The following is a 15284-nucleotide window of genomic DNA, read 5'->3' on the forward strand; positions in this document are numbered from 1 at the left end:
GGACTGTAGCTTGCCAGGTTCCTTTGTCCATGGGATTCTCCAGGTAAGAATACTGGAGTATGTTGTCATGCCCTCCTCCAGGAGATCTTGCCAGCCCAGAGATCAAACCCAGGTCTCCCACATTGCAGTCAAATTCTTTACCGTCTGAGACACCAGGAAAATCAGATGAGCCACTAGTAGACATGATATTTTCATGATATTGGTTACAAGAGTCCATGGCATAGAAATTGTGCAGGAAGACCCAGAGACACACAAAAATGAATCTGTCAGGCCTGAGAACTTTAAAAACAAACAGGCAGGTAGGAGTACCCTAAGACTGGAGCTTGCAGGAGTTCACTGTCGTGCTAGTTCCCAGTTAGACTTCATCAAGTCATCAAAATTATTAATAATATTTAAGTGTTCCCACCATTTTATGGCTCTGCTGGCTCCAGAGCTAGGTGAGAAGATACCTATGCAACTGTCTCTTCAGGTTTCTCAGGTGCAGTTTACCCTGCGATCTTGGTTCTTTTATGAGTTTAAGAAAAGTCATTGATTTTTAGTTTGTCTAGCTTTTGTTGCAGTGAAACAGGAGTTTTGGGTGTGATGATATCTAAGGACCTTAGAGGATGGAGCTGATTGTAGAAGTTACTGGCATGTTGCTGAACTTTACAAAAGCACAAGAAAAGGAATTCTGCAGACTTTCAAAAAAAAAAAAAAAAAAAGCCTCTATCCCATAACATGCCTCAGTCAATAAACTTAATTTAAAAACAAAGAAAAAAGCAAAAAACAAATATTAAGTTTAGTCCCCAAAGTTCTGATAAGAAATAAGCAAATATCATAATAACATTTCTATATAAAATTAAGTCATTCCAGAAAGATATATCTAAAAATAATAATGTAATATTTCCAAATGAGATTCAAAATGTTATAAAAATATTTTTAAAAGTGAAGGAAACACCGAAAGTATGGAAGTGGAACTATATGTAACATTGCTCTGTATTTTCCAAGTCTTCTGTAAATGTGTTATCCTGCTTTCATATTTCATTAAAAATAAAAATGAAGGAATACCAAAAATGCTTTATTGAATTTTAGGAATCAATCAGAAATGCAGGAAAAATATCATTTTCAGAACTGAAGGTTAAACTCAAAGCAACCATGTGAGCAAAGCAAAATGCTATGGAAAATTATCAAGGATTACCAGAAGATGAAAATTGTTAATATCAAATAGCACAATCAAGAGTGACAAAAAATGATAGACAAAGTAGTTTCTTGTATTTCCATACAAATTGTGAAACTATTTGTTCTAGCTCTGTAAAAAATACCGTTGGTAGCTTGATAGGGATTGCATTGAATCTATAGATTGCTTTGGGTAGTATACTCATTTTCACTATATTGATTCTTCTGATTCATGAACATGGTATATTTCTCCATCTATTAATATCTTCTTTCAGGCAATGGCACCGCACTCCAGTACTCTTGCCTGGAAAATCCCATGGATGGAGAAGCCTGGTAGTCTGCAGTCCATGGTATCACGAAGCGACTTCGCGATCTGAGTGACTTCCCTTTCACTTTTCACTTTCATGCATTGGGAAGGAAATGGCAACCCACTCCAGTGTTCTTGCCTGGAGAATCCCAGGGACGGGGGAGCCTGGTGGGCTGCCGTCTAAGGGGTCACACAGAGTTGGACATGACTGAAGCGACTTAGCAGTAGCAGTAGCAGCAGCAGTTGATTTCTTTCACCAGTGTTTTATAGTTTTCTATATATAGGTTTTTAGTTTCTTTAGGTAGATATATTCCTAAGTATTTTATTCTTTTCGTTGCAATGGTGAATGGAATTGTTTCCTTAATTTCTCTTTCTATTTTCTCATTATTAGTGTATAGGAATGCAAGGGATTTCTGTGTGTTGATTTTATATCCTGCAACTTTACTATATTCATTGATTAGCTCTAGTAATTTTCTGGTGGAGACTTTAGGGTTTTCTATGTAGAGGATCATGTCATCTGCAAACAGTGCGAGTTTTACTTCTTTTCCAATTTGGATTCCTTTTATTTATTTATTTATTTTTCTGCTCTGATTACTGTGGCTAAATCTTCCAAAACTATGTTGAATAGTAGTGGTGAGAGTGGGCAGCCTTGTCTTGTTCCTGACTTTAGGGGAAATGCTTTCAATTTTTCACCACTGAGGATAATGTTTGCTGTGGGTTTGTCATATATAGCTTTTATTATGTTGAGGTATGTTCCATATATTCCTGCTTTCTGGAGAGTTTTTATCATAAATGGATGTTGAATTTTATCAAAGGCTTTTTCTGCATCTATTGAGATAATCATATGGCTTTTATTTTTCAATTTGTTAATGTGGTGTATTACATTGATTGATTTTTGGACATTGAAGAATCCTTGAATCCCTGGGATAAAGCCCACTTGAATGGCCAAAGCAATCTTGAGAAAGAAGAATGGAACTGGAGGAATCAACCTACCTGACTTCAGGCTCTACTATAAAGCCAGAGTCATCAAGACAGTATGGTACTGGCACAAAGACAGAAATATAGATCAATGGAACAAAATGGAAAGCCCAGAGATAAATCCACGCACCTATGGACACCTTATCTTTTACAAAGGAGGCAAGGATATACAATGGAGAAAAGACAATCTCTTTAACAAGTGGTGCTGGGAAAACTGGTCAACCACTTGTAAAAGAATGAAACTCGAACACTTTCTAACACCATACACAAAAATAAACTCAAAATGGATTAAAGATCTAAACATAAGACCAGAAACTATAAAACTCTTAGAGGAGAACATAGGCAAAACACTCTCCGACATACATCACAGCAGGATCCTCTATGACCCACCACCCAGAATATTGGAAATAAAAGCAAAAATAAACAAATGGGATCTAATTAAAATTAAAAGCTTCTGCACAACAAAAGAAACTATAAGCAAGGTGAAAAAACAGCCTTCAGAATGGGAGAAAATAATAGCAAATGAAGCATCTGGCAAAACTAATCTCAAAAATATACCAGCAACTCCTGCAGCTCAATTCCAGAAAAATAAACGACCCAATCAAAAAATGGCCCAAAGAACTAAATAGACATTTCTCCAAAGAAGACATACAGATGGCTAACAAACACATGAAAGGTTCTCAACATCACTCATTATCAGAGAAATGCAATTCAAAACCACAATGAGGTACCATTTCACACCAGTCAGAATGGCTGCGATCCAAAAGTCTACAAGCAATAAATGCTGGAGAGGATGTGGAGAAAAGGGAACCCTCTTACTCTGTTGGTGGGAATGCAAACTAGTCCAGCCACTATAAAGAACAGTGTGGAGATTCCTTAAAAAAAACTGGAAATTGAACTGCCATACGACCCAGCAATCCCACTGCTGGGCATACACAATGATGAAACCAGAAATGAAAGAGACACGTGTACCCCAGTGTTCATCGCAGCACTGTTTATAATAGCCAGGACATGGAAGCAACCTAGTTGTCCATCAGCAGGTGAATGGATAATAAAGCTGTGGTACATATACACAATGGAGTATTACTCAGCCATTAAAAAGAATACATTTGAATCAGTTCTAATGAGGTGGATGAAACTGGAGCCGATTATACAGAGTGAAGTAAGCCAGAAAGAAAAACACCAACACAGTATCAGTATCAGTTCAGTCATTCAGTTGTGTCCGACTCTTTGAGACCCCATGAATCGCAGCATGCCAGGCCTCCCTGTCCATCACCAACTCCTGGAGTTCACTCAGACTCACATCCATCGAGTCAGTGATGCCATCCAGCCATCTCATCCTCTGTCGTCCCCTTCTCCTCCTGCCCCCAATCCCTCCCAGCAGAGTCTTTTCCAATGAATCAACTCTTCACATGAGGTGGCCGAAGTACTGGAGTTTCAGATTCAGCATCATTCCCTCCAAAGCAATCACAGGGCTGATCTCCTTCAGAATGGACTGGTTGGATCTCCTTGCAGTCCAAGGGACTCTCAAGAGTCTTCTCCAACACTACAGTTCAAAAGCATCAATTCTTCAGCATTCAGCCTTCTTCACAGTCCAACTCTCAAATCCATACATGACCACAGGAAAAACCATAGCCTGGACCAAACAGACCTTTGTTGGCAAAGCAATGTGTCTGTTTTTGAATATGCTATCTAGGTTGCTTATAACTTTCCTTCCAAGGAGTAGTTCAGTTCAGTTCAGTCGTTCAGTCTTGTCCGACTCTTTGCGACCCCATGAATTGCAGCACGCCAGGCCTCCCTGTCCATCACCAATTCCCGGAGTTCACCCAGACTCAGGTCCAGCGAGTCAGAGATGCCATCCGGCCATCTCATCCTCTGTCGTCCCCTTTTCCTCCTGCCTCCAATCCCTCCCAGGTTCAGAGTCTTTTCCAATGAGTCAACTCTACGCATGAACTGGCCAAAATACTGGAGTTTCAGCTTTAGCATCATTCCTTCCAAAGAAATCCCAGGGCTGATCGCCTTCAGAGTGGACTGATTGGATCTCCTTGCAGTCCAAGGGACTCTCAAGAGTCTTCTCCAACACCACAGTTCAAAAGCATCAATTCTTTAGCGCTCAGCTTTCTTTACAGTCCAACTCTCACATACATACATGACCACTGGAAAAACCATAGCCTTGACTAGATGGACCTTTGTTGGCAAAGTAATGTCTCTGCTTTTGAATATGCTATCTAGGTTGGTCATAACTTTCCTTCCAAGGAGTAAGCGTCTTTTAATTTCATGGCTGCAATCACCATCTGCAGTGATTTTCAAGCCCAAAGAAATAAAGTCTGACACTGTTTCTACTGTTTCCCAATCTATTTCCCATGAAGTGATCGGACTGGATGCCATGATCTTCATTTTCTTAATGTTGAGCTTTAAGCCAACTTTTTCACTCTCAACTTTCACTTTCATGAAGAGGCTTTTTAGTTCCTCTTCACTTTCTGCCATAAGGGTGGTGTCATCTGCATATCTGAGGTTGTTGATATTTCTCCCAGCAATCTTGACTCCAGCTTCTGTTTCTTCCAGTCCAGTGTTTCTCATGGTGTACTCTGCATATAAGTTAAATAAGCAGGGTGATAATATACAGCCTTGATGTACTCCTTTTTCTATTTGGAACCAGTCTGTTGTTCCATGTCCAGTTCTAAATGTTGCTTCCTGACCTGCATACAGATTTCTCAAGAGGCAGGTCAGGTGGTCTGGTATTCCCATCTCTTGAAGAATTTTCCACAGTTTATTGTGATCCACATAGTCAAAGGCTTTGGCATAGTCAATAAAGCAGAAATATATGTTTTTCTGGAACTCTCTTATACTAACGCATATATACAGAATTTTAGAAAATGGTAACGACAACCCTGTATGCAAGACAGCAAAAGAGACACAGATGTATAGAACAGTCTTTTGGACTCTGTGGGAGAGGGAGAGGGGGATGATTTGGGAGAATGGCATTAAAACATGTATAATATAATATAAGAAATGAATTGCCAGTCTCGGTTCAATACAAGATACAGGAAGCTTGGGGATGGTGCACTGGGATGACCCAGAGGGATGGTATGGGGAGAGAGGTGGGAGGGTGGTTCAGGATGGGGAACACGTGTACACCCATGGCGGATGCATATTGATGTATGTCAAAACCAATACAATTTTGCAAACTAAAAAAATAAATAAATAAAAAAGAAGTTTCAATATGTACAATTGGATTATCTTAAAAAAAAAAAAAAAAAAAAAAACTAAGCCAATGAAGAGAAGGAACACTACAAACAGTTGAAGGAGAGCCTCCTGATAGGTTGATATATGGTTAGTTACCTACATACATACACAGCTTCCATGCTGTATATACACATACTTTGAAAGGGCTAAATCTTCATACACTAATCAATATGGAAATAAATTCTAACAAAATGATTTAATATTGAAGACTGTAAGAATAAATCCTATAGCCTTTCATCACACAGAAAAACTGAGTCATTTATAAGGGATATAAAATCAGTTTGCCTTCAATCCCTTTGTCAACAAAGCTTTTTGTTAGAAGAATACAGAATATGTTTAAGACAATCAAGAAAAAAATTTTAAATGAATGATTTACAATAGTCAAACTGACTTTGTATTCTAAAGTATAAAGATAAAACTTCATCACTATGCAGGAACTCAGGTAATGTTGTGTCCACAAACTGAACTTGCCTTTATTACCTATATGTTTTCATGCTGGACATCAGACATTCAAAATAACTTTACGTGCATTAACATAATACTGATGATGAACCTGAGAGATACAGCTTTACACACAGAACTGAAGTTGCAAAAGATATATGTATGGAAGATTGCATAGTTTGCAATATTTATTTGCTTTGATCATGTAGGTAAGTACAGCTGTGAAAAATGAAGTGAAAATAGCAAGAATGTATGTCAGTCAAATTACTGATGGTTATGAAAGTGTCATTATCTGAAAAAAGTTTTACCTGTAATATGAAACAGAACTTATCAGTTATCAATGGTAATTAATTCTCTCCTTCACAATGTTCTTAAAAATACATACATACATACACACACACACACATACACACACACACACTGTTTGGAATTTTTAAATATATAGATTCAAGATTGAAGAAATTAATTAAATCTAAAAGGACATAAAATTTTGTATTCAGATTCCACTATAAAGACCTAGAAATTATAACCAATCCAGTAAACATTAGCCCACAGATGCCTGGTAGTGATCTTTAATTTTTACTTCCCACTAAAGAAAATCCGGGTTTCTTGGGAAAATGACTGATTATCGGAATAGAGCAAGGAATATACAAGACACAATGTGTCATTTTAGGACACCAGAGAGAGAGCAAACATATCATGGAACATCAGAGAGATAAAAAACTATCATGGAATATTGGCTGAAGAACTTAAGGATTTTGGAATCAATTACAAAAGTTTCCATTGGCCAAAGAGTGGTAAACATAAACTTTGAAAGCTATTACCTGGGTTAAAACAATTCAAATATGTTTTAATTCATTACTCATTAACCTTCCAAAATAATACTGGACTGGTCACCTCTATATTACACTAGGCAACCTTGTTTTTTTAAACTAGTAAATAAAGTTAGCATCCATCTTGCCTATTTACCTCGAATAGAAGGTGAGACACAATTCCCCTTTATAGAAGTATTACAAAAGATAAATGGAAGCAGAATGATGGAATTGTAATATCATTATTTTGCAACTCCTAATACATTAATTAGTTGTGTGCATAAAGCATTGATGGGCATTGTGTGTTTCCTAAGATAAACCTCAGCACTGGCCAGTCATGGAAAACCATCATTAGTGAACCAAACACAGCCTCTGGATCCACCTCACAATTCACATGAGCTTAGAGGATGGAGGAACATGCTAACTGTACAAGAGAAATGCAATCAGCAAAGTCTTGACTCTAAGAAACTAGATAAGACATCATCAGGGTTCCTCACCAAATAAATTGCAAGCCAAAAAGTAAAAATGAGAAATATAGAGGTAATTACACTGATTTAAAGAAACTAATATGACATACTGGTAAACTCTGGAGTAGGAAATGGCAACCCACTCCAGTATTCTGGCTTGGAAAATTCCAGGGACAGAGGAACTTGGTGGGTTACAGTCCATGGGGTTGCAAAGAGTCAGACACAACTGAACTACTAAGCATGCACACACACACACACACACACACACACACACACAGGTAAATTATAGAGTTTAGCCGTATTCACATAAGCAATAAATCTGTGAGGAAAAATAAGTTTTTTATACAGGTGGTGCTAGTGGTAAAAAAAAAAACCCTGCCTGCCAATGTAGAAGATATAAGAGACAAGGGTTCCATTCCTGGGTTGGGAAGATGCCCTGGAGAAGGAAATGGCAGCCCACTGCAGTATTCTTGCAGGAAAGTCCCATGGACAGAAGAGCCTGGCAGGCAACAGTCCCTAGGGTTGCAAAGAGTTGGACACAACTGAAGCAACTTAGCATGCACACATGCACACATAATCACTCTTAGAGGAGGAGAGGGTTGGGGTTTTGAGGTGGCAAGTTGAGGTCTGTGATGTATGGCAAGATTATTATCTCTTAATTGGGTGATAGTTATAAAGACTTATGGAAGTTTATTAGTGGTGTATTTGCTTTACACAACTTCCTGTGTTTTTATCTTATTAATTACAAAGTAATTTTAAAAGAAAAGAGATTTTCTAGATCAATTTTCCTTCTTGTTGGCTGCTTGGAAGTAGAGATGGCTATTATTTGAGAAGTAAAATAGAACCACAGAGTGTTACCAAGACCAGAACTACAGCAAGATCACTTAGTCCCTTGTCTTCCTATGCTCTGATGCCTTTTGGAAACAAAGAATTAAACAGATCTCTTGCTTGAGGCACTGTTACTCTACATTGTCTAATTACTGAAGGCAAACCTAATTTCAGCTAGTACAAATTCCTTGACAAAGTTAAATAATTCAAGGGGAGTTGTTTTAGTTTGTTAAACATTTCAAGTGGAAGACCTTTACTGTCTTCTTCTAAGGCACAAATATGAGCTATAAAGCAACAAATGTGACACTGTAACAGAATAGATCTATTACCAATGTTTAGTAGAAAGAGCATCAGATATATGTAACTAAAGAAAGGATACATTTTTATTGGTAAGATAAAGAAGATAGGAAGAATAGCACAGTGTATCAGAAGGAAAATCCATTATTCAGAGTGCATGTCTTTTGAGATTAGAACCTTAGCATAAAGACATTTTGCTCTGGAGACAAGAAAAGACATGTGGTAACGAAATGTTACGGACATATACCAACATTTAAGACAGCTATATGATCAGAGATTATAAGAATAAATAAATAAAGCTATTTAGTAGAGCTAGAAAGATCTCAAAATATGTTCTGGTGATGAAGTCATAATTGGTCCCATTGTGAAGAGAAAATCAATATGGTTATTCCAGAAAGCTCTTCAATGGGCTTTCTGTTTGTTTGTTTGTTAAGTACTCACAAAGAATTAAAAGGATAAACAATGGGGGATTGACCAGCCCTGTAAAAAGGAGGCCAGACAGCTAAAATAAGTACTTACTTAACTGAGGCTTACAAAATACTCTTTCACATAAATATTTTATAGTTTTTTTTTTTTTTATAGTGTTCTCAACCATAAGTCAAGTATACAATATGTAAGTATATAGTAAGAAAGGAATAAGTTATCTAACAATAGTATTTATTACATAATAAATGGTAGTGTAATAAAACACTGAATTTCTGTCTCTTCTCTGTAAAAGATACTGATTTTTAAAGCAGAAACTGTGCATCAATGTTATTATAAAGAGTCTGAATCCAAAAAGCAATGAGATAATGAGGTACATTAAATGTAGGTCTCTTCTGGAGCCAACGAAAGGTCCATTTATGGAAACTAAAGTACTTATTTATGCGACTTCCAAATCACTGTGGTTAAACAGGGTAAAGGGTACAAGATAGGAGAAATCTGAGAGCACAAACATGGGCAATGCCCCACCAAGCTCTGATCCTCAAGGACACAGACACACACATGTGATGCCCCTTTGCAATACCACATACACTCTTAGAGAAATTTCTTTTCATGTGCATTTCTCCATCTCATTTATTCTTCAAAAGAATTCTTTTAATTTCTGCATTTCCCTATTGGAACACCTATAATTTATTCAGCAATGTAGGAATCAATGTAGGAAGCACCAGGTAAGTCCTTCGAGACTAACCACTTAGTTGCACATCTCAGCCCACGTTCAAGGAACCAGGACCGCATGGGGAACCAGGGTACAAAAGGCTTCCTGTATTCCTTGTTTCTTGGCAGGAAATAGGCTTCATTCAGTCTCCATGGACTTCCTAGGTGGCGCCAGTGGTAAAGAATCTGCCTGCCATTGCAAGAGACATTAGTTTGAGTTCATTCCCTGGGTCAAGAAGATCCCCTGGAGAAGGAAATGACAACCCACTCCAGTATTCTTGCCTGGGAAATCCCAAGGACAAAGGAGCCTGGTGGGCTACAGTCCATGGTGTCAGAAAGATTCAGACATGAATGACTGAGCGCATACAGGCACACAGCCTCCATGACCTTCCCTGAGTTCCACAGAGCAGGTTCAAACAGTTGCTAATCAGGGAAAGGAGGGGATACAGAGATGAGGGAAACAAGAGTTCCACCTTGGGGCAAGGGCCTGGTTCCCCCTTAAGGCACACACAGAACAATGTCTTTGAGTTCTTTTGCAGTTACTGAAACCCCCACCTCAGAAGATACCTTATCTGGTGGTGGGGTCTTCACTGAGGTAATGAAGTTAAAATGAGGTCATTAAGGTAGGTCCTAATGCAACATGACTGTTGGCCTTATTAAAAGAAGAAATTTGGGTACAAGAGACAGACACACAGAAGGTAGATGATGGGAAGGGAGTCAGGGAGAAGATGGCCATTGACAAGCCAGGGAGAGGGACCTGGAGGTATTTCCGCTCACAGCCTCAGAAGGAGACAACCCTGCTGATATGTTAATTCCAGACTTCCATCCTCCAGACTGTGAGCCAAAAAGCTTCTGTTATTTAGGCCCCTGACTTTGTGGTACTTTGTTACTGAAGTCCTAGAAAAATACAGCATGTTGAAATGTCTATTTATCTTCCATGTGCCGAGACTGGCTTCCCAGGTGGCTCAGTAGTAAAAAATCTGTCTGCCAACATAGGAGATGCAGATTCAATCCCTGAGGCAGGAAGATGCCCTGGAGAGGGAAATGACAACCCACTTCAGTATTTCCTGCCTGGAAATTTCATGGACAGAGGAGCCTGGTCAGACTACAATCGAAAGACTCTGAGAGCACACACACATCCTCCATGTAGTAAAAAGCCATCGGATAATGCTGAGCAAGAGACTAACACAGCCCAATTTACGTGTTAGAAATAAGGACCATTTCTGTCTGCCATTTGGAGGATTAAAACAAAACCAGAAATTGGAAACCAAAAGAGAGTAATTGTGTAAGGTGAGTGCAGAGAAAAAGATAGTGAGTCAGGCAAAAGGGGAATTTATTAGAGGAAAATGAGAGGGTGACTGGCCATTAAGGAGAACCAGTGTCCTCCCTTTCTGATGGGATCTTTCTTATATCCTGCCAATGAAAAATTCTCTGAAAGGATGGCTAATTTTCAGCCTGTAGTTGAGTCCTGTGGTCACATAGCCAGAGGTCTAGAATCTGGTGGTCTTGTAGCCTTGATAAGGTAGGCATCAGTGAGAAAACAGAATGTCATTTGGGCAATTTTGTCAGTCTCAAAGGTCACTGTGATTTAGGTCAACATAATGAGCCATCTTAACAATGAGACCACATGTGGGCCCTATCATTCCAACCTTTTTGATTTAGGATAAGGGCCGAATCATGTTTAGAATCAAACCCCATACCCACCAGAGATGCTCAGAGGGCTCAAACAAACCTTGTGGACACCAGGACCCAGAGACCGCACAGAGACTGAGATAGAACTGTGCTTGAGTATCTCCTGTAGTGGTACAGGTCAGCAGTGGACTGCTGCATGGGCAGGGGCTCTGGGTGCAGCAGACCTGAGTATGGCATAAGCCCTCTTGGAGGAGGTCACCCTTAACCCCACCACAGAACAGCCAGAACTTACACAGGACTGGTGAAACAGACTCTGGGAGGGCACAAACAGAAACTTGTGTGCACCAGGACCCAGGAGAAAGAAGCAGTGACCCCACAAGAGACTGACCCAGACTTGCCCATGAGTGACCAGGAGTCTCTGGCAGAGGCATGGATCAGCAGTGGCCTGATGCAGGGTTGGGGACACTGAATGTAGCAGTGCCTGCATAGGACCTTTTGAAGGAGGTCAACATTATCTTCATTACCTTCACCATAGATTGCTGCTAAGTCGCTTCAGTCATGTCTAACTCTCTGCGACCCCATAGACAGCAGCCCACCAGGCTCCTCCATCCCTGGGATTCTCCAGGCAAGAACAGTGGAGTGGGTTGCCATTTCCTTTTCCAATGCATGAACGTGAAAAGTGAAAGTGAAGTCGCTCAGTCGTGTCTGACTCTTAGCGACCCCATGGACTGCAGCCTACCAGGCTCCTCCATCCATGGGATTTTCCAGGCAAGAGTACTGGAGTGGGGTGCCATTGCCTTCTCCATCGCTATAGATTAGCCCAAGGTAAATAACAGGGAAGGAACACAGCCCCATCCATTGACAGAAGGTTGGACTGAAGATTTACTGTACATGGCCCCGCACATCAGAACAAGACCCATTTTTCCCCCTCAGTCAGTCTCTCCCATCAGGAAGCTTCCATAAGACTCTTATCCTTCTCTATCAGAAGGCAGATAGGCAAAATCACAATCCCAGAAAACTAAGCAATCTGATCACATGGACCACAGCCTTGTCTAACTCAATGAAACTATGAGCCATGCCATGTACAGCCATCCAAGACAGACGGGTCATGGTGGAGAGTTCTGAAAACATGGTCCACTGGAGAAGGGAATGGCAAACCACTTCAGTATTCTTGCCTTGAGAACCCCATGAACAGTATGAAAAGATAGGGCACTGCAAGAGGAACTCCTCAGGCTGGTAGGTGCCCAAAATGCTACTGAAGATCAGTGGAGAAATAACTCCAGAAATAATGAAGGGAGGGAGTCAAAGCAACACCACCACCCAGTAGTGGATGTGACTTGTGATGGAAAAAAGTCCGACGCTGTAAAGAGCAGTATTGCATAGGAACCTGGAATGTTTGGTCCATAAATCAAAGCAAATTGGAAGTGGTCAAACAGTAGATGGCAGGAGTGAACATCGACATTTTAGGAATCAGTGAATTAAAATGGATGGGAATGGCTGAATTTAACTCAGATGACCATTATATCTACTATTGTGGGCAAGAATCACTTAGAAGAAATGGAGTAGCCATCATAGTCAACAAAAGAGTCCGAAATGCAGTGCTTGGATGCAACCTCAAAAACAACAGAATGATCTTTGTTTATTTCCAAGGCAAACCATTCCATATCACAGTGATCCAAGTCTATGCCCCGACCAGTAATGCTGAAGAAACTGAAGTTAAATGGTTCTATGAAGACCGACAAGACCTTCTAGAACTAACACCCAAAAAAGAAGTCCTTTTCATTATAGGGGACTGGAATGCAAAAGTAGTAAGTCAAGAAATACCTGGAGTAACAGGCAAATTAGGCCTTGGGGTACAGAATGAAGCAGGGCAAAGGCTAATAGAGTTTTGCCAAGAGAATGCACTGGTCATAGCAAACACCCTCTTCCAACAACACAAGCAAAGACTCTACACATGGACATCACCAGATGGCCAACACCGAAATCAGATTGATTATTCTCTTTACGGCCAAAGATGGAGAAGTTCTCTACAGTCAGCAAAAACAAGACTGGGAGCTGACTGTGGCTCAGATTATGAACTCCTTATTGCTGAATTCAGACTTAAATTGAAGAAAGTAGGGAAAACCACTAGACCACTTAGGTATGACCTAAAACAAGTCTCTTATGATTATACAGTGGAAGTGAGAAATAAATTCAAGGGATTAGACCTGATAAACCCAGTGCCTAATGAACTATGGACAGAGGTTCCTGACATTATACAGGAGATAGGGATCAAGACTATCCCCAAGGAATGGAAATGCAAAAAAGGCAAAATGGTTGTCTGAGGAGGGTTTACAGAGAGCTGAGAAAAGAAGAGAAGTGAAAACCAAAGGAGAAAAGAAAAGATATAAGCATCTGAATGCAGAGTTCCAAAGAATAGCAAGGAGAGATAAGAAAGCCTTCCTCAGTGATAACAGGAAATAGAGGAAAACAATAGAAGGGGAAGGACCTGAGGTCTCTTCAAGAAAATTAGAGATACCAAGGAAAAATTTTATGCAAATATGGGCACAATAAAGGACAGAAATGGTATGGATCTAACAGAAGCAGAACATGTTAAGAAGAGGGGGCAAGAATACACAAAACTATACAAAAAAGATCTTCATGACCCAGATAATCACGATGGTGTGATCACTCATCTAAAGCCAGACATCCTGCAATGCGAAGTCAAGTGAGCTTTAGGAAAATCACTATGAACAAAGCTAGTGAAGGTGATGGAATTTCCGTTGAGCTATTTCAAATCCTAAAAGATGACGCTTGAAAATGTTGCACTCAATATGCCAGCAAATTAGAAAAACTCAGCAATGGCCACAGTACTGGAAAAGGTCAGCATTCATTCCAATCCCAAAGAAAGGCAAAGCCAAAGAATGCTTAAACTACCACAAAATTGTACCCATCTCACACACTAGTAAAGTATGCTCAAAATTTGCCAAGCTTGGCTTCAACAGTATGTGAGCCATAAACTTCCAGATGTTCAAGCTCTATTTAGAAAAGGCAGAAGAACCAGAGATCATATTTTCAGTATCTGTTGGATCATCGGAAATGCAAGAGAGTTCCAGAAGAAAACATCTACTTCTACTTTATGGACTATGCCAAAGCTTTTGGCTGTGTGGATCACAACAAACTGTGGAAAATTCTGAAAGAGATGGAAATACCAGACCATATGACCTACCTCCTGAGAAATCTGTATGCAGGTCAGGAAGCAACAGTTAGAACTCGACACAGAACAACTGACTGGTTCCAAATCAGGAAAGAAATATATCAAGGCTGTATATTGTCACCATGCTTATTTAACTTATATGCACAGTACATCATGAGAAATGCTGGGCTGGAAGAAGTACAAGCTGGAATCAAGATTTCCAGGAGAAATATCACTAACCTCAGATATGCAGATGACACCGCCCTTATGGCAGAAAGCAAAGAGGAACTAAAGAGGCTTTTGATGAATGTGAAAGAGGAGAGTGAAAAGCTGGCTTAAAACTCAACATTCAGAAAACTAAGATCATGCCATCCCGTCCCATCACTTCATAGCAACTAGATGGGGAAACAATGGAAACAGTGACAGACTTTATTTTGTGGGGGTTCCAAAATCACTGCAGATGGTGACAGCAGCCATGAAATTAAAAGATGCTTACTCCTTAGATGAAACGTTATGACCAACCTAGACAGCATATTAAAAAGCAGAGACATTAATTTGCCAACAAAGGTCCATCTAGTCAAATCTATTTTTCCAGTAGTCATCTATGGATGTGAGAGTTGTACTATAAAGAAAGCTGAATGCCAAAGAACCAGTGCTTTTTACCTATGGTGTTGGAGGAGACTCTTGAGAGTCCCTTGGACAGCAAGGAGATCCAACCAGTCCATCCTAAAGGAAATCAGTCCTGAATATTCATTGGAAGGGCTGATGCTGAAACTCCAATATTTGGCCATCTGATGTGAAAAACTGAC

At 39.8% G+C, this 15284-nt stretch overlaps 1 protein-coding gene across 11 annotated transcripts in view; it reads right to left on the reverse strand.

Moving 5' to 3' along the window:
• The window catches only part of LOC129649800 (uncharacterized), a 210774-nt gene that overhangs the window by 182689 nt on the left and 12801 nt on the right, over nucleotides 1-15284 (reverse strand). The window contains exon 3 of one of the 11 annotated variants that reach the window (XM_055577658.1): nucleotides 9205-9858. The exons of the other annotated variants lie outside the window; for them this stretch is intronic. Within the exon in view, the coding sequence (XP_055433633.1) occupies nucleotides 9645-9858 (214 nt within the window). The 3' untranslated portion in view covers nucleotides 9205-9644. Of the gene's footprint in view, nucleotides 1-9204; nucleotides 9859-15284 lie in introns of those variants that run through there. 11 annotated transcript variants of the gene reach the window in all.

The sequence above is a fragment of the Bubalus kerabau genome, chromosome 4, assembly GCF_029407905.1.
Source record: "Bubalus kerabau isolate K-KA32 ecotype Philippines breed swamp buffalo chromosome 4, PCC_UOA_SB_1v2, whole genome shotgun sequence".
Classification (NCBI taxonomy): domain Eukaryota; kingdom Metazoa; phylum Chordata; class Mammalia; order Artiodactyla; family Bovidae; genus Bubalus; species Bubalus kerabau.